The 25,825-nt window shown below is 36.6% G+C and overlaps 1 protein-coding gene across 6 annotated transcripts in view; it reads right to left on the bottom strand.

The window, feature by feature from the left end:
* The window catches only part of DENND4A (DENN domain containing 4A), a 127,742-nt gene that overhangs the window by 79,738 nt on the left and 22,179 nt on the right, over nt 1-25,825 (bottom strand). For 4 of the 6 annotated variants that reach the window (XR_010317418.1, XM_064267382.1, XM_064267386.1 and 1 more), the window contains exons 2-4: nt 18,283-18,359; nt 9,006-9,338; nt 6,210-6,459 (exon numbers count right to left, since the gene is read on the bottom strand). Coding sequence is in view for 5 of the 6 variants with exons in the window: in XM_064267382.1 (XP_064123452.1) it covers nt 6,210-6,459; nt 9,006-9,316 (561 nt within the window). In the remaining variant the exon portion in view is untranslated. Of the gene's footprint in view, nt 1-6,209; nt 6,460-9,005; nt 9,339-12,241; nt 12,366-18,282; nt 18,360-25,825 lie in introns of all 6 variants that reach the window. The other 2 variants (XM_064267383.1, XM_064267385.1) reach the window with 1 other exon arrangement.

The raw sequence follows: 25,825 nt of genomic DNA, 5'->3' as shown, positions 1-25,825 counted from the left end.
CAATATGTTTTCAAGAATTATCCAAATTGATATAGTATATTTAATTTCTTCACTGTAGAGTGTCAGCAGAAGAGAGGACGACCCTCAATGAGATGGACTGACACAGTGGCTGCAACATGGGCTCAAGCATAGCAACAACTGTGAGGATGGTGCAAGGCTGGGTAGTTCTGTTGTACATAGAGTTGTGATGAGTCAAAATCGACCCAACAGCACCTAATAACAACAACTACTACTGGGCAGTATTCCATAAATGAATGAACCATAGTTTAATACCTATTCCCCCAGCCCTGCTGGTATAGTGGTTAAGAGCTCACCTGCCAACCAAAAGGTCAGCAGTTCAAGTCCACTAGCTACTCCTTGGGAACACTATGGGGCAGTTCTACTCTGTCCTATATGGTGGCTATGAGTCGGAATTGACTCGACAGAGACGGATGTGGTTTTATTAATGGACACTTTGTTTTTTTAGTTCTTTCTTTTTTGCTACTATGAACAATGCTGCAATAACTTGGCTCCTTGTGCAAAGCTTTTCATTGCTTTCTTAAACAGAGTAAAACATTTTAGTGAGGTCAAGATCGCTAGAATCATCATATGGATATTGAACTTTGCAACAAACTACTCTGCTTTTAAAATTCCTAATAACTCCTTTTTTTTTTTCCTAACTCTTTCCTCTGTTTCAGGTTTCTGCCACTTTTCTTTCTTACAAGTCTTTCCCCCATGTGCCTTCTTCTCTTTTAAATGTCCCTTCTAATATGCTGTGAGCTGAAGAAAACAGATCATTTCATTACAATAATGTCTAAAGCAAGAGTAAGTTAGAAGAGGGGTAATTCTGAGAGACTCAGTGAGTAAAGTATAAGCTTTTAGTGTCTGGACTTTATATCTACTTTGAATGTTCAAAAGCCTTTTTTGATCTTCTTTGCTGCTTCTCATGTAATCCTTTCAAGAATTACACAACAATTGTGCTTGCTAGATGACTCGTTTCTGAGTAAGTGGGGCATTATACTTGGGAAAGACTAGGTGACACAGGAGTCACTTAAAGGTAAGGGCTAAGAAAGGACTGGGGAAATGTTGGCATTACAGAAAATAGAGACAAGTTGCATAAGGAAATTCATGTAAGTCAAGTGTCTAAATATGAATTATTTTTCTCCTTTGGCTTCTCTGATACTTAGCTCATACCCATTTTATTAAGTTCTCAATTGCATGTATTTTGAAAATCTGGTGAACAGCAAGGAGAAAAGATACCATAGTAAGCATTATATGATCATTTTTTTAAAAATCCTTTTTCAAGAAAAGACAATATCCTGAAGAATCAAAATCGTAATAAATTTCTGTTTTTGACTTTAGGTATCTGTCAGTCTTCCAAAAATATCTTCTAAATTGAACATCTAAAAGCATAAGTGCACCAAACTAAGATGAAAGGGAATAATATCCAAACACCTCTCTTATTTAAACAACACAGCATATAGAAAATAGTATGTCTAGGCATCTGGAAATATCTGAACAAAAAACAAACATTTTATTTCAAAAAAATTTAATGGATTATATTCTAGTCGAGATTACAGCCTCAGGAAATTTTCTCTTGATGCAAAAATACTAAAACATTTATAAAAATAAAATCTCAACACAGCAATGAGCATAATTTAACCTCCTAAGCCAGATTTGATATACTAATCTTCTGGAGACACATTTTTTAATACGTCATATGGATGTATAAAACTCAAGTGGATGTTACAAATGTTGGCAAACTTGGATTTTATCAGATGGATAGGAAATTTATAAATAAAGGACCCTCCAATTCCCCATAAGTCAAATTTTTAAAGACAATAACAAACAAAAACCTTCCATAATAACTGTTATGATTATAAAAAGGGAAATACAAAATCATTTGGATATGGCAGAAACCAAAAGGAATACTCTAAAATGAAAAACAGGGACTCAGACACACAGTAGGAGTTCCTGGGTGGGTAGTGCAGATGGTTAAGTGCTTGACAACTAACCAAAAGGTTAGCAGTTCAAATCCATTCATAGGTGCCTCGAAAAAAAGGTGTCAATTTGCTTCCGAAAGGTCAGACTTGAAAACCCCGTGGAGTGCAGTTCTACTCTGACACACACGGGGTCACTATGAGTTGGAACCAACTTGCTGGCAACTGTTTTGGTGGTGTTTTTTGTTTGTTTGTTATTTCAGTGACACAGTAAAAATTACGAGGGTCTGTAGGAAAAGAGCCATAAATATAAAGACTACAACAGCAGTTTCCCAATTTTTTCATATACAGGGTTCAGCAAGAAAGAAAGCAGGAGGAATCACTGTTCTAAAATTACCTTAAACTTTCGACCGATAGTCAAACTATCCACATTGTGGTTTACGCCATAGCAAAAATTTACTTTCAGATACTTCCCCTTCTCCCCTGGGAATTAGGTACACGATTTAATTATTTGTTTTGTTAACAACTCTACTTTTCTAAATAAATTTGTTATATCAAATGGTGACATTCTTAAAAAGTCGTAAAATGAGAGCTATTTGATAGAGTTAAAAAAAAAAAAAAACTCTCAGTGGGAGTTAAAAAACTTAGTAGGTAGGCCCAATTCTGCCAAGAAGTAGCCTTTCAGCTCTAAAATATTATGATTCAATTTTAAATCAAAAGTCCAAACTATTTAAGGCTTTTGGTCTAAAATTTGAAAGCTGAATAATTCTTATAAAGATTGAACACACATTTCCCGGGGTCTAGCAGATCATTTTTTTTTTTTTTTTTCTGGTTTAGAAACCCTGTAGATGACTTTCATTCAACCTACCTAATCTTCTAAACCATGAGTCACCTATATGACTATATTGCTAGGATTATCAACACATCAATAATTTAGTCCCAACTGCTTCCTGATTCCTTACATATACACTGAACAAATGTAAAAATAAGTTTTCTAGACTGTATGTCTACTTTAGCTATTTAAAAGGAGGGAGAAAATAAGTTATTGTACATCCACTCCAAAGGCCTGAATTTGTTTTTATTATCTTATAGTCAATGGAAACAAAGAATGTTAACAGATACAAACTACAACCCATTGCAAGTTGAAATTTAATGGTTTATTGCTAAGATCAAGGAACAATCTCTATATTCAGGTCTGACGCTAGATTAAAGAACAAGAAAACAGCCATTTAAGAGGTTTCTATTACTCTAATGTTTCTTTGGAGCCCTGGTGGCTCAGTGGTTAAGAGCTCAGCTGCTAACCAAAAGGTCAGCAGTTCAAACAAACCAGCCGAATGTTTAGAAACCCCATGGGGCAGTTCTACTCTGTCCTGTAGGGTCACTATGAGTCAGAATCAACTGAATGACAATGGGCTTCCATGGTTTTAATGCTTCTTTAAAAAACTTAGGAGAAGCTTAAACATTAGACAAAAGAACTCTTCCTCAGACATTAAATATATGAAAAAAGGGACTGGTAGAGCAGAGTAGAGTTAACTAACAGCTAACAACAGCTAACACTTATATGGGGGCATTGGCGATTCAACGGTAGAATTCTTGTCTTTCACATGAGAGACCAGGTTCGATTCCCAGCCAATGCACGTCACGCACAGCCACCATCTGTCTGTCAGGGGATGCTTGAGTGCTGCTATGATTCTGAATAGGTTTCAGTGGAGATTCCAGACTAAGACGGACTAGGAAGAAAGGCCTAGTGATCTACTTTTGAAAATCTGCCAGTGAAAACCCTATAGACCACAACAGTTGACTCTGCAACTGATCATGGAGATAGTGCAGGACAAAGTGGCATTTTATTCCATTGTGTATGGGGTCGCCATGACTTGGGGGGTGCTAACAACAGCAACAACAACAATACTTACATTGTATTTACTGTGTGCCAGGTACTGTTCTAAATTCTTTATAAATATTAATTCATTTAATTTTCACAAAAAGCCTGTGAAATAAAGTACTACTTGATCCCCACTTCATGAATGAGGACACTGAGGCTCAAAGAGTCAAGGGACTTGTGGAAGGGGACACTCCAAGCACAGCATGCCACCTTACCCTGTAACCCACAAATGAACCTTGTGCTTACGATCAGATGTGTCAACCTGACTTCTTAGATGGGATGAGAGTGTGGAATGACCTCTTTCCCAGGGCATCTTGACCCAAAACATTTCCCATAGCAGCTGGTGGACTATCAGCACATCCCTCCCCTCTTGCCCTTAGCACATCAACGTTCCCAGGAACTGCTTAGCTAAGTGTGTGTGTTATATGGCAGCTGGCCAATCCCATTTCTATATCTGTTCCCGGTGGAGAGAGAACAAGGTCCATCAGCTGCAACACGAGAGAGCTGTTATGTAGATCAACAGCCCTGATTTGGCTGTGGGGAGTGACCTGCTGGCCACAGGGGTCTGGAGCCCACAGCTGAAGCTGACCTTACTCTGTCTCTTCTCTGTGTGAGTAAAGCATTGTTTTATTTAATGTCTGTGTGTAAGCTGTGTTTTTATTGGTGATCCCAGGCCTTGGTTCAACAGGACTTGTCCAGGACACATATCTGAGATTCAAACCCAGGCAGTTTAGCTGTAGTTCATGCTCTCAGCCACTATGCTATGTGCCTCTTTATTCTCTCTAATGGAGAACAAATGCTCTCTGAGAATACTGGAACTAGTGTTTCGGGACAAAGAAAAACAGAAACTCATATCTCTGGGTTGTGTTTCAATTCCATAAGTCTACTTAGAACACCTTGATTAACTGATGAGACCTAGGACTGGCTCTAATGACGACACCAATTTACTCTGATTTCAAAACCAACACATCCACAAAATAAATGGAAAACTCACAAATGGGAAAATATCAAGTTATCTATAAGCCTGTATAAAAATACCCAACCAAATCTGAAATGGTGTCTTAAGCTAAGCATTATATCATAGTTTTCACATTTTTAAAGAGTTGTTTAAAAAAAAGAGAATATGTGACAAAGACTGCCTTTGGTGCACAAAAACTAATTTATTATCTAACACTTTACAGAAAAAGTTTGCCTGAGCTCTGAATTAGGAGGCTATTGCAATAATCCTGTTAAGAGATGATCATGGCTTGGACCAGGATGGTGGCAATGGAGGGACTGAGAAGTGGTTCAAATACAAGAAGTTAAAGTCAATAGGATTTACAGAAAAGTAGAAGAGAAAGTTTAAGGATTAAGCCAAGGATTTTCAGCTTGCGTAAGGGTATAAGGGTAAACTGGACTATGGGGGGAAGCAGGTTTGGAGAAAAACATCTGAAGTTCCTTTCTGGATGTGTTAAATTTAAAATGCCCTATTAGACAAGATACCCAAGAAGAGGTGATCCAGTGGCAGCTGCACATATGAGGCATCTAGGCTAGACACATAAACTTAGGAGGCTTCCAATATACAGCTAGTATAAGTGGTTAAATCACCAAGGGAGGGAGTTTATGTGGTCAAGAGAAATGGTCTGAAGACTAAACCCTGGACACTTCATTACATCGAGGTTAGGGATACAAGAAACGATCAACAGAGGGAATGGCTGGTGAGGTGGGCGGAAAAACCAGAGTACACAGGAAGAGAATACATCTCTCTTCTTGCCACTGTTCCAGGAAGGAAGAAGTGATCATCCATATCAAAATCTGCTGGAAAACTAAGACTCGGAATTGATCATTAAATTCAACAGGAGCCATCTTGGTGGAATGACGGTTACAAAAAGCCTGAATAAAAAGGTCAAAGTAAAGAAGGGGACAGAATACAGCTGACTCTTTTAAGGAGTTTTGTTATTAAGGAGAACAAAGAAATGGGGCAACAGATGGAAGAGGACGTGGGATCAAGAAGTTTTGTAAAGATGAGAGATATTGCAAAGTGTTTTACATGAGGAAATAATCTGATATACAAGGAAAAGCAGATGATTCAAAAAAAGTAGGGAGAATTGCTGATGCCATGTCTTCAAAGAGGTAAGTGTATGGTATAGGATCTAGGGCACAAGTAAAGGAGTTAGCCTTGACTAGTGCATTGCTTTTGCAGTTAAGGGAGGAAGAGTTATTTTTTAATTAAAAAAAAAAAAAAAAAAACCTTTTTGCACAGCTCCTTTTGAAAGTACAACCAAAGCACTTTCCTAAAAATAAAATATTCAACATCTTTAAAAATGTATTTTTCAATTCAGTAATTGTTGCTTTCCAAACTAAGGTTTATTTAAAAGTATGCTCTTTTCATCAGTGGCTAATTTTCTCAGTACCAAAGAATCGCTTACCATACTGTTATTGAGATTCTTGTCAACTTTGCAGAATGTGTGTGGTGGGCTTTCTCCTTTGCTGGGTATAATAATGCATATGTCTGTGACAGCCAGCGTATTCTGTGCCATGTTTTCAGAGGCTCTTCGGTAAGTGACATAAATTCTCTGTGATGAGGTACTGCCGCTAATATTTGCAGGGCGTCCATAAGGTGTACTCTGAATAATTTCACAGCCCTGTTTCAATCTTTCTTTCCAGTCATACAAAACCCTAAAAAATAAATGTAAAAATGCATAAATATGAATACACAAAGCACCCTCAAATATGAAAGGTAATATCCTCAGGCACTATGAACTGATCCTAAATGTAGCAGTGTGATATTTCAATCTTATTATAAGTTTGAATTGCACAGTCCTGTATAATAGTAAAGGCCAACTTTTCCTTAGGGGCGGAAAAAAAAATCATGTTAAGAACAGATTCAGATTAACCTTTGTGTTAGCTGATGTAAACCACAGAATGTAACAATTAGAGGCAAAGGTACTTGCTTTAGTGCTCTATTTAATAAAACAGCTTTTTTTTTTTTTAAATCTCTAAAACCAAGTATCTTCTTTACGAAAAGCTACTTTGCATTTTGACCAAGTTTAAAATTTTACAAAAGGTGTCTTGCCCAGACAGAAGAGAAACTGCTTGGATACTTGTACCTCCAATACTTTCCTCTGCTTCAAGAGATAGTTTAAGACTTTCAAGAAGGAATATGACCTCAAATTTACCTTTAATCAAAGTTTGAGTGAAAGACATAAGGCTTTTAACAAAGGACAGACCAAGCATCCATTCCTTGAATCTTCTAAATACTATACTTAAAGTACTTGGGGAGATCAAGAAAACGTCATACTTGAACAATATTAGTTTGTTCTCTCACAGAATTTACTCATTCGTAATTTAATGCTAAGTGTTGGTATTAGTCTAAGATTTCTTTTAAGCCTCTACAAAATTAAATCTGTTTCTGAATTTGCTATAAAAATTGTTATACAGGCAATGTCCTCAACATCAATCAATATTCCCTTATATAAAATTCCATTATGCAAATAAAGTTTAATGTCGAGAATTGGTCAAATTCTTTCCTTCTAATGTATTTTTGAAGCAAGTATTTTTTTAACTTGCAATATCTGATTTGGAAAATTCAGAGCTAAATTTGAGGATTAGGCATTGCAACTGTCTTTAAGCTAAAACTAGTTAAATCATTCCAACTCATGGCGACCCTGTGTGTGTGCCAGAGTAACACTGTGCCCCCCAGAGTTTTCCGTGGTTGATTTCTCAGAAGCAGACCATCAGGCCTTTCTTCCAAGGCACCTCGGGATAGACTTCAACCGCCAATCTTTTGGTTCGCAGCTGAGCACGTTGACCGAGTGCACCACCCAGGAACTCCATGTTTATCCTGAAGTTAGCTTAATTGCTTACCCCTCCTTTTGATCCCACTTCTCTCTCTGTGTGTGTTTTAATCTTTTTAAAAAAGGGCACAAAAACACAGAGAAGTTAAACCGATCTGAATTCAAATTCCTGTGATCTTTCACTAGGTGCATTCCCTTAGGCAGTTACATTTGCCTCTCTGAGCCTTATTACTTACTACTCAGCTATGAAGTTTAAAAAATCTAACTCAATGTCTCGAGGAATTAGATGAGAATGTAAGGAATGTCTCCAAAACAAACAGTGCCTGGCACACATTTTCTCAACTAAAAACAAGAAAATAAAAATAGAACACACAGAACAATAAAAACAAAACACCATTTATCACTTCAAATCTTTAAAAGACATGACATACATACATTCACTGCAGAAAATACCTATTTTCTTTCATTGTGCTGTTGGAGCTATAACTGTTTACTACTACTTGATTTTTATATTGTCAATTAAACCTTTCTTGTCTAATTAAAATGTAAGCTTTTTAAAGGCAAGAATGATGTCATATACTCCACAATGACTAACATAAGATAATTGCTATATAAAAAAAATAGCTATAAGAAAGGTTAATTTATTCTTTCCAATTCAAGTATTTTCCTACAGAGAATCCTTCCTATGTTTGGAAAACTCCTCTCTAAACCATGAGACTCCAACACCCAAACAATAATCTGCAACATTTCCTTCATTTTATCCACAAGCTAGAATTCCGGACTATGGCCAAAGGTCAGAGGGGCGAAGCACCTATTCTTTTGAAGACCGTATGACCATTCACTAAATACTTAAACTTTATACGAAGCAACATAGTAGCTATTCTGAAGCCAATGTAAAATTACTGAAAGATGTTAACAGAATAAAGACTAATTGTTTAATCTAACTTTTTGATATCAAACAGATGATAGAATAAAAAAAAGTCAAAGAAACTTCAGAAGCTCTTCCAAGTCATCCTATCTTTCCTCAAGTATCAGTAAACACAACTATCTACTTTCAGACTTAACACATTAGAAGTAGAATTGTTATAGCCCCTTTCTGATGGTTTTTGTAGGAGTATAGATACCTTTCTTATTTTTAACCAAAACATTGTAAGTTAAGCCCATCCCCTTCTGCAACAGAGCAATGGAAAACAAGAAGACTAATCTTCATTCCTGGTAAACCCAGACATGATAAAAGTGCTGGGAACCTGCAGGACAAAGGGCCACTGAAAGGGGACAGGGACAAAATACAGAATTCTGCATATAAACTTGTCTACTTTTCTAAAGCTGCCAAACTTCTACTAATGAATGAATTAAACAGTTAACTCTAAAATCTATAAGGCATATTATTTGGATTAATAATAATAAAACATTTTAAAAAGCACTTACCCCAGATCTGTGAGTGGGGGCTTATCTCTTCCTCTTCTATAGCAAAGGTAAATCTGTGGCCCCACAAGACTTCCATTATTGAGATCAGCTGATAATCCAGTTGGAGTAACATCGATACATACATAATCCCGTGGTACCTCCTCCCCCAGAGATTTAATAATAACTGAAACATCTGTGATAGGTTCTTTTGGTTTAGCTACTTTATGACAGGCATCATTGAAGTGAATTTCTTCTTCAAGAGGCTTTGAAACATCAGTTAATCCTGCTACCACAAAGTAGTCAGCAACACGAGGTCCCTTGTCTTCAATCATCTTCCATTACAGAAGGTCACATCTGAGAGGAAAGTAAAATGTATATTCTCCTATAATATGCCAAATAAATGTAACTGGTTTGTGTGCAAATAACAAAAACTACAAAAAGAGCACCCCTGAGAAACACATGGTCTTATCTATTTTACTTTCATATTTAAAAGGTATGCCCATTTTTTAATGGCAATACCTTAGCACTGTTTTCTGATTATAAAAGTAATGCATGAACTTCCATTTCTGGCAAATATGGAAGCCTAGATTATCTAAATATACAACAAAAACCATCATTTGTAAAAACGGCAAATTACTAGGGCCCCAAAACACTGAGGAAACCAAAAGCCAGAATAGTGTGTAGAAGCTGATGGGGGCGGGGAGGGTTTGCGGACCTCCCCAGCAATCAAGGGGTTTACATGGAAAAGGCATTGCCTTGGGACAACATAAGACAGGAAATTGGAAATGAGACCTATTTAAAGCCATGAGCCTCAAAGGACTTACACCTTCAGTTAAAGAGTATGTTATAAAAACCCATTCGCTGGCATCCAAAAACCCAAACCCACTGCCATCGAGTTGATTCTGATTCATAGCAACCCTATAGGACAGAGTAGAACTGCCCCATACAGTTTCCAAGGAGCGCCTGGCAGATTCAAACTGCTGACCTCTCTGTTAGCAGCCGTAGCAGTGGCACTTAACCACTACACCACCAGGGTTTCCTTCACTGGCATAGGGAGATAATAATAAAAAGTCTTCCTCAATCTCGGCCTTGGGTTGCAGAGTCGGGGGTGGGGAGGGTCTCCTCAGAATTCATAACAACAGACCTACTCACACTTGGATTTGGGGTTTAAATTTAAGCCACTTGCAAGCTCCCAAATGAGAAATTAACAATAACAACGTTCCCAGGCTAACGATACCCTGGGGAAGCACATGCAGCTGTAGAGGTTACACCCTCAACCCAGGAAACACAGGTTTTCCACAGATGAAGCCCAGCTGAAGATGGGCTCCTATTCCAAAACTACAAAATCATACAAGGAAAAGTCCACCATGAATGAGTCTCAGCAGAAACAACAAAGAGAAGAATTTTAAATTATGAAAGTAGGGCAGAGATTATAACAGTAATGCACGTTTATAACAGATTCAAAGAAATAACAAGACAAAGTAGAGTAGCCCATCATGTATTCACAAACACTTTAATATAAAAATCTCCTTCAATTGTCCGGTATCACTGAAACCCTACGTTTTTCTTTAACTAGCAGAATGCACACATAGTACTGTCATTTCTTACATGCCACTTTATAGGGAAAAAGTTTAATCTAAAACAGCATTTCCCAACATGTGTTTCATGTTAGATTTAGTTCCAACAAATGCAAAGAAAGGATTCCATGGACAAATAAATAAGGTGTATACACTATACGCCTCCTTTGGATAGTTACAATATATATGAAAACATTAAGGTCTCAAGAGAGCCTTTTAATAATGACTTTGATTTGGTACCTGATTTTGATAAAGATATCTGATTACTTTTGCTTAATTCAGGAATTTCCCAGGCTATTTGAAAACTGGACCCTGTTTTTCCACTTAACAACTTGAAAAATTTTTTAGAACATGCTTTAGAAACTGCTAGTTTATGGTAAAGTTAACAACCTTTCCATGCAGATTATAAAATACCTGAGGGCAAAGAAATTATGTAGCATACTTGTTTATAACGTAATCACCACGTTTTCCATCACAATCCCTATACTCATTCAATTTTCTACGTTGTGAATGTTAAGAGTTTTCATAATTCTGGCCACATTTTTTTAGAATCTATGTTGATTGTTCAAATATACTCGTAAATATTCCCACTATTTGCTTGGAAAGCTAACCTAAAAAAGGACTATATGATCCTACTTATTTTATTTAGATATAACATGGCTCCTGTGCACAAAAGGTTTCTGCACGTAATAAAGAACTTAAACTTTTCAGAAATGCCTCCTAGAGTGACAGTAAAGAGAAAGCTGTAACAATTTATTCTCCTGAGAGGACTCTCTTAAATGCTGAATAGTCACTCAGCTGGTGGCATTTAACAGGTGCTCCACAAAAACAATGTTTATCTAGTTGACCACCTATTCACAAAAAAAAAGAAGTAAAATAATAACAAGTGCACTTTTGTATTGAACTTTCTCTCCATTTCATTAGTCTTTGAAAACAATTTTTAACGGCTACATGATATTTTATGGAGCCCTGGTGGTGAAGCGGTTAAGAGCTCAGGCTGCAGTTCAAATCCACCAGCCACTACTTGGAAACCCTATGGTACAGCTCTACTCTGTCCTATAGGGTCGCTGAGAGTTAGAATTGACTCGACATCACCTAATAACAGCAACAACAGCATACTTTGTTTTACGGATGTACCATTACTGATTTAACTTTTTTTTTTTTTTTAATTATTGATCATTTATTACTTCTACTTCTTTTGCTAATATTTTTTAAATGCTACAGTGAAAAAACTTAAACATAAACCTCTGGCTACATCTCTTATTTCTTCCGGATAAATTTACTGAAGTAGAACTACTGGGTGAAAAGTTACCTAAACAACCTGTGTATGTGGTTATAGGAGTGCATGAATTTAACTTCCCTTTCATATTAATGAGGAGATTGAAACATTGTCTTTTTTCCCAGACTCTAACTTCATGTTATTTAGACTAAAGCATGCAGTCACTATTGCATAGAATACAGTCTTATGTCCTGTTATGAAGAAGGAAGGAAAAGGGAATGGAAACAGTACTATCATTAAAATATATATATGTGTGTGTGTGTGTGTGTTTGCTTGGATATATAACATATATGATATAAAAAAAAAATATATAAGTTTTTTGAAAGCTACTACCTCAGCTATTAAACAGCCATTATACTAATAGTAAGCAAAGCATTGGGGTTCAATGGTAGAATTCTCACCTTCTGTGTGGGAGGCCAGGGTTTGATTCCCAACCAGTGCACCTCATACACAGCTACCACCCATCTGTCAGTGGATGCTCCTGTGTTGCTAGGATGCTGAACAGGTTTCAGCAGAGCTTCCAGACTAAGAGTAGAAGAAAGGCCCGGTGATCTACTTTTGAAAATCGGCCAGTGAAAACCCTACGATTCACAATGGTCCAATCTGCAGCCTATCATGGGAATGGTGCAGAGCCAGGCAGCATTTCATTCCATTGTGCATGAGGTTACCATGAGTTGGGCTCCAATTGATACCAGCTGGTGGGGATCAACAACAACATACTAATAAGCAGATAAATGGGGGCAAATTGTATGGAAAGTTCCTTTTTATTAGATCTTTCTGATTCACAAAATTTAGTAATTTAAACTCACAACTGTACACAGTGAATAACCACTAAAAGGGACAAGTTACTGTTCTTCATCAATAAATATTTTAAAAAAAGACAACTTTTAAGCGGTGATAAAATCCTCTTACATCCACTGACAGAAAAGGAAAGTCTGTATCATCCCAGGCCCCTTGCTTTGTTTGTGTATTCTATTTATTCATTTTTGGGCTGGGGATGACTGGGAAGCAGGCAAAATTTTTTAAGGCACAGTTGACAGAACATATAATACCAAGAACATAGCTAGCAACATTACAGGTGACTTCTTATAAGATCTAAATGTTCTTTAATTCATTCAGGATAAGTCCATAATACAAAAAAACACACCTCTAGTTTTTATTTTAAATCAACTGTTTTTTAAGTTAAGTTTGGGGTTTGAAGCTACAGGGATGACAATGGTAAAAATTATGAGGCAAAGAAAGAATACTGGAAATACTTAATACAGAAATGAGTAATTACGGAAGGCTTCCTAACAATTCAGTTAAACTAAGAGACTACCATGGGCATGTGAAATTTGGAATCCTTCTGGAAGATACTAATTGTATAAGTTAAGGCAAGAGTGCCTTGTGCTGGCAAGAGATACCATAAATTACTTGGAAATAGTATTTGGGGAAAATATTCCTGGTCACACAAAAAAACCTGGACTTTTAATGTAGTACTTCAGAGCAGAAACCCCTATAACGATAAGCAGGTAAATTTTTTTCAATTCATTTTTAGAAACTGGGGGTTTTGAGAAACAAGCATTTGATTCAACAGTTCCCTAAATAATCACAGTAATATAAAACTCTTGAAAAATTTTACTCATGCTGAAGCAACAATGATACATCATATACAGTAAAAAACCCAGTGCCGTCGAGTTGATTCCGACTCATAACGACCCTATACGACAGAGTAGAACTGCCCCATAGAGTTTCCAATATACAGTAAAACCTGCAAAAACCTGAATTCATGTAAGGCAAAAACCTGTCAGAGAAAACTCAAATATTTTCCACTAATGGCGAGCAACGGAAAAGTGGTAAGACTGCACCCTGTCAAAGGCAGAAAACTTGCAAGAATCAGAAAAACAAGGCAGTCCCTTCGAGTTCCAGCTCTCACATGTTCACTGTAGTTCACTGCATAGCGCCTGAGGTCTTAAAAGCTTGCAAGTAGCCATCCAAGGCACAACGGTTGATCTCTATTCACCTGGAGCAACAAAGGAGAGTCAGGAATAGGAGGAGGAAATGGATATATGGGCTAATTGCTTCCATGAACAGCTGGCTCCTTTGCCATGAGATCAGAAGAACTGGATGGCTCCTGGCTACCATTACTGAACATTTTGATCAAAGATTTTATGGAAGAATGCTGATCAAAAGGGGGAAATTCTCATGGAGTCCAGACTTTCTGGAGCCATGGAGGTTGGATAAACACCCGAAACTACTGCCCTGAGATAATCTTTAAACCAAAAATACTCCCTGAAGTCTTCTTAAAACCAAACAACAGTTTAGCTTAACTAATAAAGAATGTCTGCCTTGAGCATTATGCTTTTAAGATCTATCTATAGTGGATTAATGTGACAACAGCAACTCAAAAGACTAGATAGGAACCTTAGGGGGCAGTGAGTTTATATCAATGGGGGAAGAACAACTCAGAAAAGGAGGGTGAGAATGGTTGTATAACTTGAAGAATGTAAGCAATATTACTGAATTATACATGCAGAAACTGTTCTATTGCTGTATTTTTGCTCTGTATATTGTCAACAACAATAAAAACAAAATAAATTATCTTAAAAAATACTACTGTTCACAATAGCAAAAAGATGGAAACAACCTAGATGCCCATCAACAGATGAATGGATAAACAAACTGTGGTATATATACACAATGGAGTATTATGCAATGATAAAGAAAAATGATGAATCTGTGAAGCATCTCATAACATGGATGAATCTGGAGGGCATTATGCTGAGTGAAATAAGTCAATCATAAAAGGACAAATGTTGTATGAGACCAGTACTGTAAAAACTCATGAAAAGGTTTACACCCAGAAAGAACTAATCTTTGATGGTTACGAGGGAGGGGAGGGGTGGGAATGGAAAAACACTAAATAGACAATAGATAAGTGGTAACTTTGATGAAGGGTAAGAGAGTACACAATACCGGGGAAGCCAGCACAACTTGTACAACGCGAGGTCATGGAAGCTCCATAGACACAACCAAACTCCCTGAGGGACCGAAGTGCTGAATTGAAGGCTATGGGGAACATGGTGTTAGGGAACTCCTAGCTCAATTGGCATAACATAGTTTATAAAGAAAATGTTCTACACTCTTCTACTTTGGTGGATAGCGTCTGGGGACTTAAAAGCCTGTGAGCGGCCATCTAGGATACTCCACTGGTCTCACCCCTTCAGAAGCAAGGAAGAATGAAGAAAACTAAAGATATAAGGCAAAGATTAGTCCAAAGGACTAATGGACCACATCTACCACAGCCTCGACCAGACCGAGTCCAGTACAACTAAATGGTGCCTGACTCACCACAGGCTGCTCTGACAGGGGTCATAATAGAGGGTCCAGGACAGAGGTGGAGAAAAATGTAAAACAAAATTCTAACTCAAAAAGAGAGACCAGACTGACTGGCCTGACAGAGGCTGAAGAAACCCTGAGAGTATGGCCCCGGGACACCCTTTCAGCACAGTAATGAAGTTACTCCTGAGGTTCACCCTTCAGCTAAAGATTGGACAGGCCCATAAAACAAAACAAGACTAAAGGGGCACACCTGCCCAGAAGCAAGGACAAGAAGGCAGGAGGGAACAGGAAAGCTGGTAATAGGAAACCCAAGGTTGAGAAGGGCGGGTGTTGACACATCATGGGGTTGTTAACCAATGTCATAAAACAATATGTGTACTAACTGTTTAATGAGAAACTAGTTTGTTCTATAAACCTTCATCTAAAGTATAATAAAAAAATTAAAATAACAAATACTACATCATAAACCAATGATTGTTTTTTAATTCTTCTTTGTTCAGCACGGTATAAACAACCTAAGTAGTTAGATCATAAAATAAAATGTTTATAGATATCTCCTAAAATTTAAGAAACCTGCTTAGGTAGTATTTCACTTTAAATTTACATCTATTTTCTTCGAATATACAGAACAAGAAGGATGAGAACTAAATTGTGATGTTATTGTAAGAAAGCTCTTACTCATTCAGCAACTACTGGAGAGTGATTTCTGTTTTGTCTCCCTTTCAAACTCTGCCCAATCAATTCAGATTCTCTTTTATTTCTTCTCCTGCTCTATTATATCAAAGTAGGTAAGCATTTGCTACCTAGACTAACTTGAAGGACAAGAAAAGGCAAGAGTGGCATCGGAGGAAACATTTAAAAATTATATGAAAAAAAATCTGGCCATAAAAGTTTTGCAAAATTATAAACTATTACTGAAATGGTAAAAGGAGTAAAAACCTCCTGGACAGGGCCTGATAATGTCAATAAACTCAAATTTATATATTAAAATGGTCCAATGGACCAGTTCAACTCCCCCAACTCCAGTTCACTTGAATAAGCTAGAAAAGATTTTTTCTTTTTTTAACATAATTTTCTAGTTCAAGAACCTAAACTAGCTCATCTTTTCTTACATTATCAAAACTAAACTAGAGACTCTCATGCCCATCTTTTCCAACTCCACCTTTCATCTTTTCTCCAACCAAGGTCATCTACCCATTGTGCTTCAAATAAAGCTTTGTTCTTTTCCGCTTTGATTACACATCCTATTTCTTCTTTCTGGTCAATATATGTTTATCGTATTTTTCAAAACAATTTAAATTTACATGCACTTTCACCGAAACTTTATGAATTGCACAAAGAAGCAAAAAGAAAATCAACAATCCCATTTACAACAATAAATCAGGTTTATATTTCGCCATGATTCCTACTCCTCTTTGAGAAAACATCTTTCTAATTCTCATGCACAGTTATAATTATATAAATATTAGTATTTTTCATTTATTTAATAAGCTTTTTTTCTAAATTGATATAATCTTCGTAATTATCCTAAATGGCTACATAATACCCATCAAATTAAAATATACTTTATAGCCTGTATCCTATTTTCCATTCTCAGCTAGTACCCAAAGTATGGTACCCCAAAAAAAACCAAACCCATTGCTGTCGAGTTGGTTCCTCCTTGTAGCAACCCTATAGGACAGAGTAGAACTGCTCCATAGGGTTTCCAAGAAGCGGCTGGTGGATTTGAACTGCTGACTTTTTGGTTAGCAGCCTTAGCTCTTAACCACTATACCACCAAGGTTTCCAAAGTACGGTAGGTAAAAAAAAAAAAAAAAAAAAATTTTTTTTTTTTTTTTGCTTAAAAAATATTTGTTAAATGAATAAATAGTTCACTTTCTAGTCTTCCTCAAGCACAGTATGCTAAACATGTCTTTTTTTTTTTCCTATAATTCAGAATCGTTTTTCTGAATCTCAAGTATCTTAAATGCTGTCGATGATGAATGTAGGATACACATGGATTAACTAGATGATTTGAGTGTAGTAATCAATAGCTACCACCATTAGGGCCCTAAGCAAAATTAGAAATTTACTGAATAAATATTTGATTCTTTGGCTCAGAGGTTTTTTAATAAATGCTTATTAAGTACTAGCACTATTCTAGGAGCTGTGACAAGAGATGAAAGCAACAGCCCCTGCCTTCAAGGAGTTTTTTATTTAGTTCCACGTTTCCACATCCCTTTCCATACTCTCATTCCACTTCTAGCCATTTTTCCTCCTATCACCCTTTCCAAGTTCCAAGTAGCTTGTCTTCATGCAGCCCAAAATTCCCCAATAATCTATCCCTGCCTGCTTCTCCTCAAAATCCACAGGCACAGAAGTAATCCTCACTCTATTACCCCCCGCCCACCCCACCTGAAGACTGGCACTCCTTCAGCATCAGCATCCCAATGAGATTTTGAAAGAAATCTTATTTGCATATCATATTTAACAATACATTGATGTTTAAAAAAAAAAAAAAAAGTTTAACCTTCCCAAGGCAAACTTGATTTTTTAAGCAAGCTTCATTAACACAAATTGATGCACTATGTGGGGGAAATTTCTTGAGCAAGGGGGCGCTGCTTAGGAATCACCACCTCCCCTTCTCACTAACCCCAAGCAAAAACCAACAACAAAAAAATCAAAACATAAATGCATAATTTGACAGTTCTCTTTTGAAAGATTACCAACCCGATTCATAAAAAAAAAAAAAAAAAACTTAAGGTAGGGATAATAGACATTCAGAGGGGAAAGAATCTTATTAATCATAGTCCAGTTTTATAGCCACAGAAACTGGCTTACTAACAGATACCAAGCAGGCTAGTGACAGAGCCTGAGCAAGAAGCCAAATCCTTAATCCAGTATTCCTTACATTGAGGACGTTGCCTCTAATAAACGGTGCTGAATTTATACTGACCCAGGACACTTCTTAAGACATATTCTTTCAATAAATTATTTTATTTGTGTCATTTGTTTCTCATAATCATTATGTGGTGAAAATACCTCCAAATTCTTATTAAGAGTTCTGGCATATTAATGTTTCACTGTGTTTATTACAGAAAACAGCTAACTGAAACAAAAGTGAGAAACAAACACTACTTACACATTACTGAAGGTCTCTCTGAAAATGATGCCAGATCTCAATATGTGACTTCTGCAAGCCTCAGAGTTTGAGAAACACTGTATTGAAAAGAACAAGAAATGAGCTTAAATTAATTCCAATCAAGTATTTCCCCTAAGATGCCCGTGGATACTTAAAGTTGTTAACAATGATAATTTTTAAACAAAATGGTTATATATGTCGTTTTTATATGATAAAGAGCCAATAAGTAATTTTTGAGCACCAGCTCCTTCAGAACATACATTTTACTCAAGAACAGATACACACACACACACACAAAAAAAAAAGAACAACAGATAAGGAGTAAAAAGAGAAAAAGCAGAAGAATAAGCAAGAGCATAAAGGAGTAAGTTACACAGAAGGAAGGTGAGAAAGAAAAACATGCCTATCCCTGAGATATTACATATAGTGTATCTCAGTTAATTTAAAGACAGTCTCAAGTAATTTCCATATACTTGTTTCCAAGAAATTTACACCCAAAAGTATTACAGTATTAAGTAATACCGAATATCTACTAATGATGGAATCTGTACATAGATCAAAAGGCAGTCATTCAAGCAGAACAAGGGGATACTGTGTGATTTAAAGTCAGGAAAGGTGTGCATCAGGGTTGTATCTTTTCACCATACTTATTCAATCTGTTTGCTGAGCAAATAATCTGAGAAACTGGAATATATGGAGAAGAACGGGGCATCAGGGATTAAAGGAAGACTCGTTAACAACCTGCGTTATGCAGATGACACAACTTTGCTTTCAGAAAGTGAAGAGAACTTGAAACACTGATGAAGATCAAAGACCACAACCTTCAGTATGAATTGCGCCTCAACATGAAGAAAACAAAAATCCTCACAACTGGGCCAATAAGCAACATCATGACAAATGGAGAAAAGATTAAAATGGTCAAGAATTTCATTTTACTTGGATCCATAATCAACACCCATGGACATAGCAGTCAAGAAATGAAATGATGCACTGAATTGGGCAAATCTGCTGCAAAAGAACTTTTTAAAGTATTAAAAAGCAAAGATGTCACTTCGAGGACTAAGGTGTGCCTGACTCAAAGCATGGTATTTTCAATCACCTCATACACATGCAAAAACTGGGCAATGAATAAGGAAGACTGAAGAGGAACCGACGCCTCTGAATTGCGGTGCTGGTGAAGAATATTGAATATACCATTGGTTGCTAGAAGAATGAACAAATCTGTCTTGGAAGAAGTACAACCAGAATGCCCTTAGAAGAAAGGATGGCAAGACTTTGTCTCATATACTTTGGGCATGTTATCAGGAGGTACCAGTCCCTGGAGGAGGACATCATGCTTGGCAAAGGAGAGGGTCAGTGAAAAAAGAAGATGACCATCACCAAAATGGGCTGGTACAGTGGCTTCAACAATGGGCTCAAACAGAGCAACAACTGTGAGGATGGTGCGGGACCAGTCGTTGTTTCGTTCTGTTGTATACAGGGCCTCTGTGAGTTGGAACTGACCTGACGGCACCTAATAACAATTACTCCTAATGACAGGGCATCAGACACCAGATTTGTCTAACTTGTTGGTCCTTAAGGTATATGTATCTGTGGAAAGTTGGGGAGAAGCGAGGAAACAGCCAAAATTATTTGGGTAAAGAATTTGATAAAGTGCCTTGGAATGGGGCGGTTGGGGGGGGGTTGGGGGAGGGAGGAATGAATGAGAATACAAACATAATCTTGTTACAATTTGGACTGCTAAAAATGGTCAGGATATATACATGTTTTCAAATATTTCTAAAATCTTATTGCTGACAGGTAGCGAAGAGACAGTGAATACTGAACTGCAGAAGTGTTTTTTTTAATTCAACATTAGGTTATCACAAAAATTTTTTAGTTAAAATACTCTATTTGTGTATATATATTTATAAATTTTATATGGTTAAGAGCCAGCAAGTAATTTTCAAACATTTTACGCTCCAATTTTATTCAGACTACAGGCTTGTTTAGATGCAATTATGAATTACGAATGTACTCCAACCAATTCCAAATACATTTTCTGCTACACTGAGTTTCTTAACACAGTAAGAACATTATTTTGACCATGATCCAGTGCTCCACTAAACTTAATATTTGTATCATTACTCAAAAAACAAATAATGTTTTCTTCAATGGTGAATTTTTTAGATTAACTTATAGTAGCATTCACAATAATAATAAATGCTTTATCATTGACGGAATGAACTTACAAAAACTTTACTTTGATTCATGAATTGTATGAAAAAATTGACCCATTATTAGAATGAACTGATTTTCTACTAGATACAAAAAATGACACTTATATAAAATCGGCATTACTAAAATGTTTGCAAAGTTTTTCTTCTGCTAATAGAGCCAACACATCATAGCTATTGCTTCACTTTCCATATATGCACAAGAAAACTTGGAATAGTAAATGAATAAAATCTAGTTAGTAGAGCATCCTTTGATCTGAATGGAAAGTCATGTTCCAAAAGTAAAGTGCTTCTTGCAGCTACATGTGTTAAATCATCATCTTTCAGCACAAACTCCTTTAAATTGCTATTAGTTTTCATTGAACTTTTGATTTTGAGACAATTGTAGATTCATACACAGTTGTAAGAAATAATTCAGAGAGAGCTGGTATACCTTTTACCCAGTCTCTCCTAGAGGTAACTTCTTACAAAAAGCTGTAGTACAATATCACAACTAAGATTCGCCACTGATACAATTTACCTATCTTATTCTGATTTCCCTAATTTTACTTGTATTCATTTGTGTGTGTGTGTCTGCATATGTGTGCATATGTAGGTCTATGTAATTTTATCACATGTGCAGGTTCTTATATCCACCACCACAGGCAAGACACAGGATAGTTCCATCACAAAGATTCTTCCTGCTGCTCTTTGATAAAGCAACGACCTCCCATTCACCCTCTCTCTCTGACCCTGAACCTTTAAGCAACGATCCAACAAGCTGCCATCAAGTTGGTTCCAACTCATGGCAACCATATGTGTGTCAGAGTAGAACTGTGCTTCACAGGGTTTTCAGTGGCTGATTTTTTGGGAGGAGATCACATTTCTTCAAATGTGCCTCTGGGTAGATTTGAACCCCCAACCTTTTAGTTAGCAGTTGAGCACGTTAACTGTTTGTACCACTCAAGGACTCCAACCAGGCAGCTCATACAGTCTATGAAAGGAAAAGGTAGTGTTTCCAAAAGCAATGCCCCCTAAAAAATAGGTACAGAAATAAACCAAAGCACAGAATACGGTTGTGGTCACATTTACTCAGCCATCTACATTATATTTGAACATAATTATATGAACATACAAATGCATAGACATGTATACACACAAAAGACAGGAAGGCAGAAAGTGATCATCTACTAAGTCATGATGAAGACCAATCTCTAGTTCTGAGATAAGTTCCAGACTGGAGTCAAGTGGCTGACATAAAATAAAGGCACAGACAGTCACAATGGGGGTTCCTAGACGTATAAAGCATAAAAAGGAGTCTTTTACTGTTTTCCAGGGCAACCCTGCCCCTTACAATGAAATCAGGTTACAGCTGAAGTAGCTGGTATTCCTTTGAGAATATGGATCTGGTCTAGACAGAATAGAAACAGACTGGAAATAACTGAGTGTTAATATACAGATACCTCTTGTCTCTCCAAACAGACTATAAACAATCCAAAGGCAGGAGCCCTGTCTTCTATTTTTTTTTTTGCCACATGCATAGCAGTTAAAAACACGAGGTAGGTGTGTAAATATTTATTAAATGAATGAGGTCAGCACATGAGAAGAAAATGGGAGAGAAATTTAAGACATCATAGAATCACAGGATTTTAGAGCTGGAAGGATCCCTGGAGGTTTAGTTACAATTCCTCCTTTTACAGTTGGACAAATCGAGGCATAAAAGTTAAATAACTTGCCTAAGACCAAATACATCAATTTACAATGCAACTCTCATGGGTTTTAATTCAAAGTTCTCCTACACAATACTTCGTAGTAAAGAATGGAAGAGAAGAAAGAGAGTCCCTGAGGAGACCTGTGTGTTAGTAAACACAGGCTTGGATGGACAAAAAAAGAACAGGTAAGTGGGAGAAGTTAAACTGGTTGAAGGGAGTGGGCAATTAGCAGGTAAGAGAAAGAATGAATGACCAAAAATGAGAAGGAAAAAAGTTGAACAAAGAGAAATGGCAAGAAAAGGTATAAAAAAAGATCGGGGAAAAAGGTATAGAAGGGACAAAAGTAAAAATACAGCAGAAATGGGAAGGAGGTGAAAAACGGGTAAAGAAGTATATGGAATTGCTGTATGGAGAACTTCTTTTGCATATTTTACATTTTTTTTTTAAATAAAGAAACTGAGATTTTTCATTCCTACAATGAAATTAGATTCCTATCAACTAACAGTAACAACAAAAATCAATCACCAATCTTGTCCTGAAGATCTGTTCATACTCAGCACCATATGTGATATGCAAATACATACAGCTTACCAGTTTAGAGTGGAAGGGAAGTCTGGTTTTAAATTTCATCTCTTGCGCCATCGTTTTTTTACTTAATTTCCCTTACGCACACCACTGCCACATCACAAAGTCCTTACTTCCTCTTTGAATTATTGTTATGCATCTGTTAGCTGGTATCTAATCTAAAACGAATGGACGCCACCATTGGAATCTTCCCAAAAGTTTATCTCAGATACGCAGTATCTGGTTCTTCTTCTCTATTTCACAACCATACACAAGCTACTTTAAGTTCACATAACTTAAGTTAAAATTCAGCTACATTAATACATAATAAAAAAGAGATCCATTGACTGAGAATATTAACTTTTTTGAAAGGCAGGTATGAAAACTTATAGTTCTGTCATTTAGTTAATGCTGAACACTTTAGTAGTTTCTTAATTATTTCCTTTCACTACCTTTTTAAAATCCCTTTTTAAAGAATCTCTTTCCACTTTTCCTCACAAACTATGTCAAATAACATGATATTTGAAAAGGACTTTGAGAATTGGTAAATACATGAAAATACCTTTGAGAGTTCTGTTATTTTTCCAGTTAATGATTGATGCTATTTTTTTTTTTATTTGTAGGACTTATTAGATGATCAAAGACTATAAACAAATAGTTCACACAGAAGGAAACCCAAATGCTTGGAAGAACTGTTAGCCTTGCAAATAATTAAAGAAATGGAAATTCAACTTTGAGGTATTATACCACAGCCATTAAATTATTAAACATGAATTTTTTTTAACATTAAACCCAAAGCTGGTGGTGCTGTAGGGAACTGTATATACTTAAAAACTGCTAAAGGCACTACGAATTGAAATAGTCCTTCTGAGAAGTAATCTAGCAATTCCTTAAAACTACTCTTATCAACTAATTCTACTTTGGTGAAATCACCTCAAGAAAATATTTTTAAAAATTCAAACTAGTAGTCTAAAGATTGCTTATAGCTACATCTCCTTTAAGAGTCATACAATCTTAAAGTAGACAAGAACCTTACAAATCACTTGGTTCAATCGCATAATTTTGTTGATGAGGAACTTAAAGTCCGGGAAGACTAATTTGACTTGACCGAAGCAGCACAGCTCATCGACAGCAGAGCAGGGCCTGGAACTCCTAATCCCAGATCTCTTGCCATTACACCAATGTTGCTAGAGGACTCTTAAAGCGCCACAAAAGCCTGGAACAGTGACGCAGAACTATAGATCGGACGAGGATAAGCAGGTCACCTTAGTCAGGCTAGATGACACACCGCTCTTTCTAAACATCCTGATGGCCAAGACTAACTATTGACAAGGTATTTCTTCTATTCTTTAAACTTCCTGAACCTACTTTCCAATCTCTGGGGCCTCTCTTTCTTCTTAAAAAAAAAAAACCCCTCAAATTTATTAGTCTCATAAATGCTGTTCACTTTCAAATTTACATGACCAGCCCTTGTTCTTCACTGAGAGCCAAAATGCTTACCTGATAACTTTACCGGTATGTCACAACCAAAACAGAACTATTGATTTCCTCGGAAAATCCCTACCTTTACGCCTAAGCCCACTTCCCCATTCTCTCACACCCATGCAGTCTATGGCTTTACCAAGGAGAGCATAAATTTGAACTTGAGACTTTGATGCTTCATTCAGGTACATATTTCAGTCAAGGCAGTTAATATTCACAAGGAAATACACATTCCAGGAAAAATAAGTAAGACACCTCAGGTGTACAACCACGTAAAAAGAAAGGCCAAAAAGGAACAACCTATCCCAGAGGAAAAAGAATTTATGGTTCAGACAGAACAGAAATTTCAAATAAGCGTAATAAACATCTCCAGGAAACTAAAGTAAGTTATTAAGAAAATAAGACTAAGCAGTTACAATGATGAACCAACTGGAGATATTGGGTATGAAAAATATAATAAATTAAATTTTAAAAAATCAGAGGTTTAAGCAATGAAATGAATATAGTTGGAAAATACAATTAATGAATATATGATCAGAATGAGGCAATAAGAAGGTATAAAGACCCTGGAAAACACATATACAATAAAAGTTAAAACTATATGGAGGCTAGAAAAAGTAGTATCAACATCTAAATAACTGGAGTTCCAGAAGGTAAGGGGAAAAAATGGAGATGAGGAAATAACTGAAGAAATAATGACCAATGATTTCCAACAATTAAAGTTATAAAACATCAGTTTGGTATACTAGATAAGAAAAAAAAAAAAAACCAAAAACCTAGACACCTTATAGAGAAATATGAGTAATATTGTTTAAATGTTGAAAGAAAGGAAATTTTATATATAACTAAACCAAAAAACCAAACCAAACCCAGTGCCATCGAGTCAATTCCAATTCATAGCGACCCTACAGGACAGAGCAGAACTGCCCCATAGGGCTTCCAAGGAGCGCCTAGCAGATTCAAACTGCTGACCCTTTGGTTAGCAGCCACAGCACTTAACCACTACACCACCAGGGCTTCCATACATAACCAACCTATCATTTACAGGGGACCCTGGTTAAGTGCTACAGCTGCTAACCAAAGGGACAGCAATTCGAATCCGCCAGGTACTCCATGGAAACTCTATGGGGCAGTTCTACTCTGTCCTATAGGGTCGCTCTGAGTCGAAATTGACTTGACGGCACTGGGTTTGGTTTGGTTTTTCGTATCATTTAAATGCAAGGATGAAATAGATATTCTTAGGAATACCGGAATGTGAGCATTCAGAATGTTTACCAAGAAAACAACTAACCAAAAATTCGATTAGGCTAAAAGATTATGTATAACTTCATATCCTTAAAGACACAGAATTCTAGAGTGAAACACTGTGGGAGAAAGTAGTATAAGAAGAGAAATAAACCCAGGAGGACTCTACTATAAGATATGGCAAGAAAGGGTGAGTAATTAACTTAAAGGTTCACTACTGCTAAATAAATAATGGGGAGGAAAGGAAGGAAAGGAAAGGAAAAAACAAAAACAGGAAAGTGTACTCTTAACAATCCTGAACTTCAGAAGCCTGAAGGTGGGGGCAGAGGTGGGGAAGAATATAGG

This window comes from Loxodonta africana, chromosome 13, assembly GCF_030014295.1.
Source record: "Loxodonta africana isolate mLoxAfr1 chromosome 13, mLoxAfr1.hap2, whole genome shotgun sequence".
Classification (NCBI taxonomy): domain Eukaryota; kingdom Metazoa; phylum Chordata; class Mammalia; order Proboscidea; family Elephantidae; genus Loxodonta; species Loxodonta africana.
This window is presented reverse-complemented; position numbering and strand designations above follow the sequence as displayed.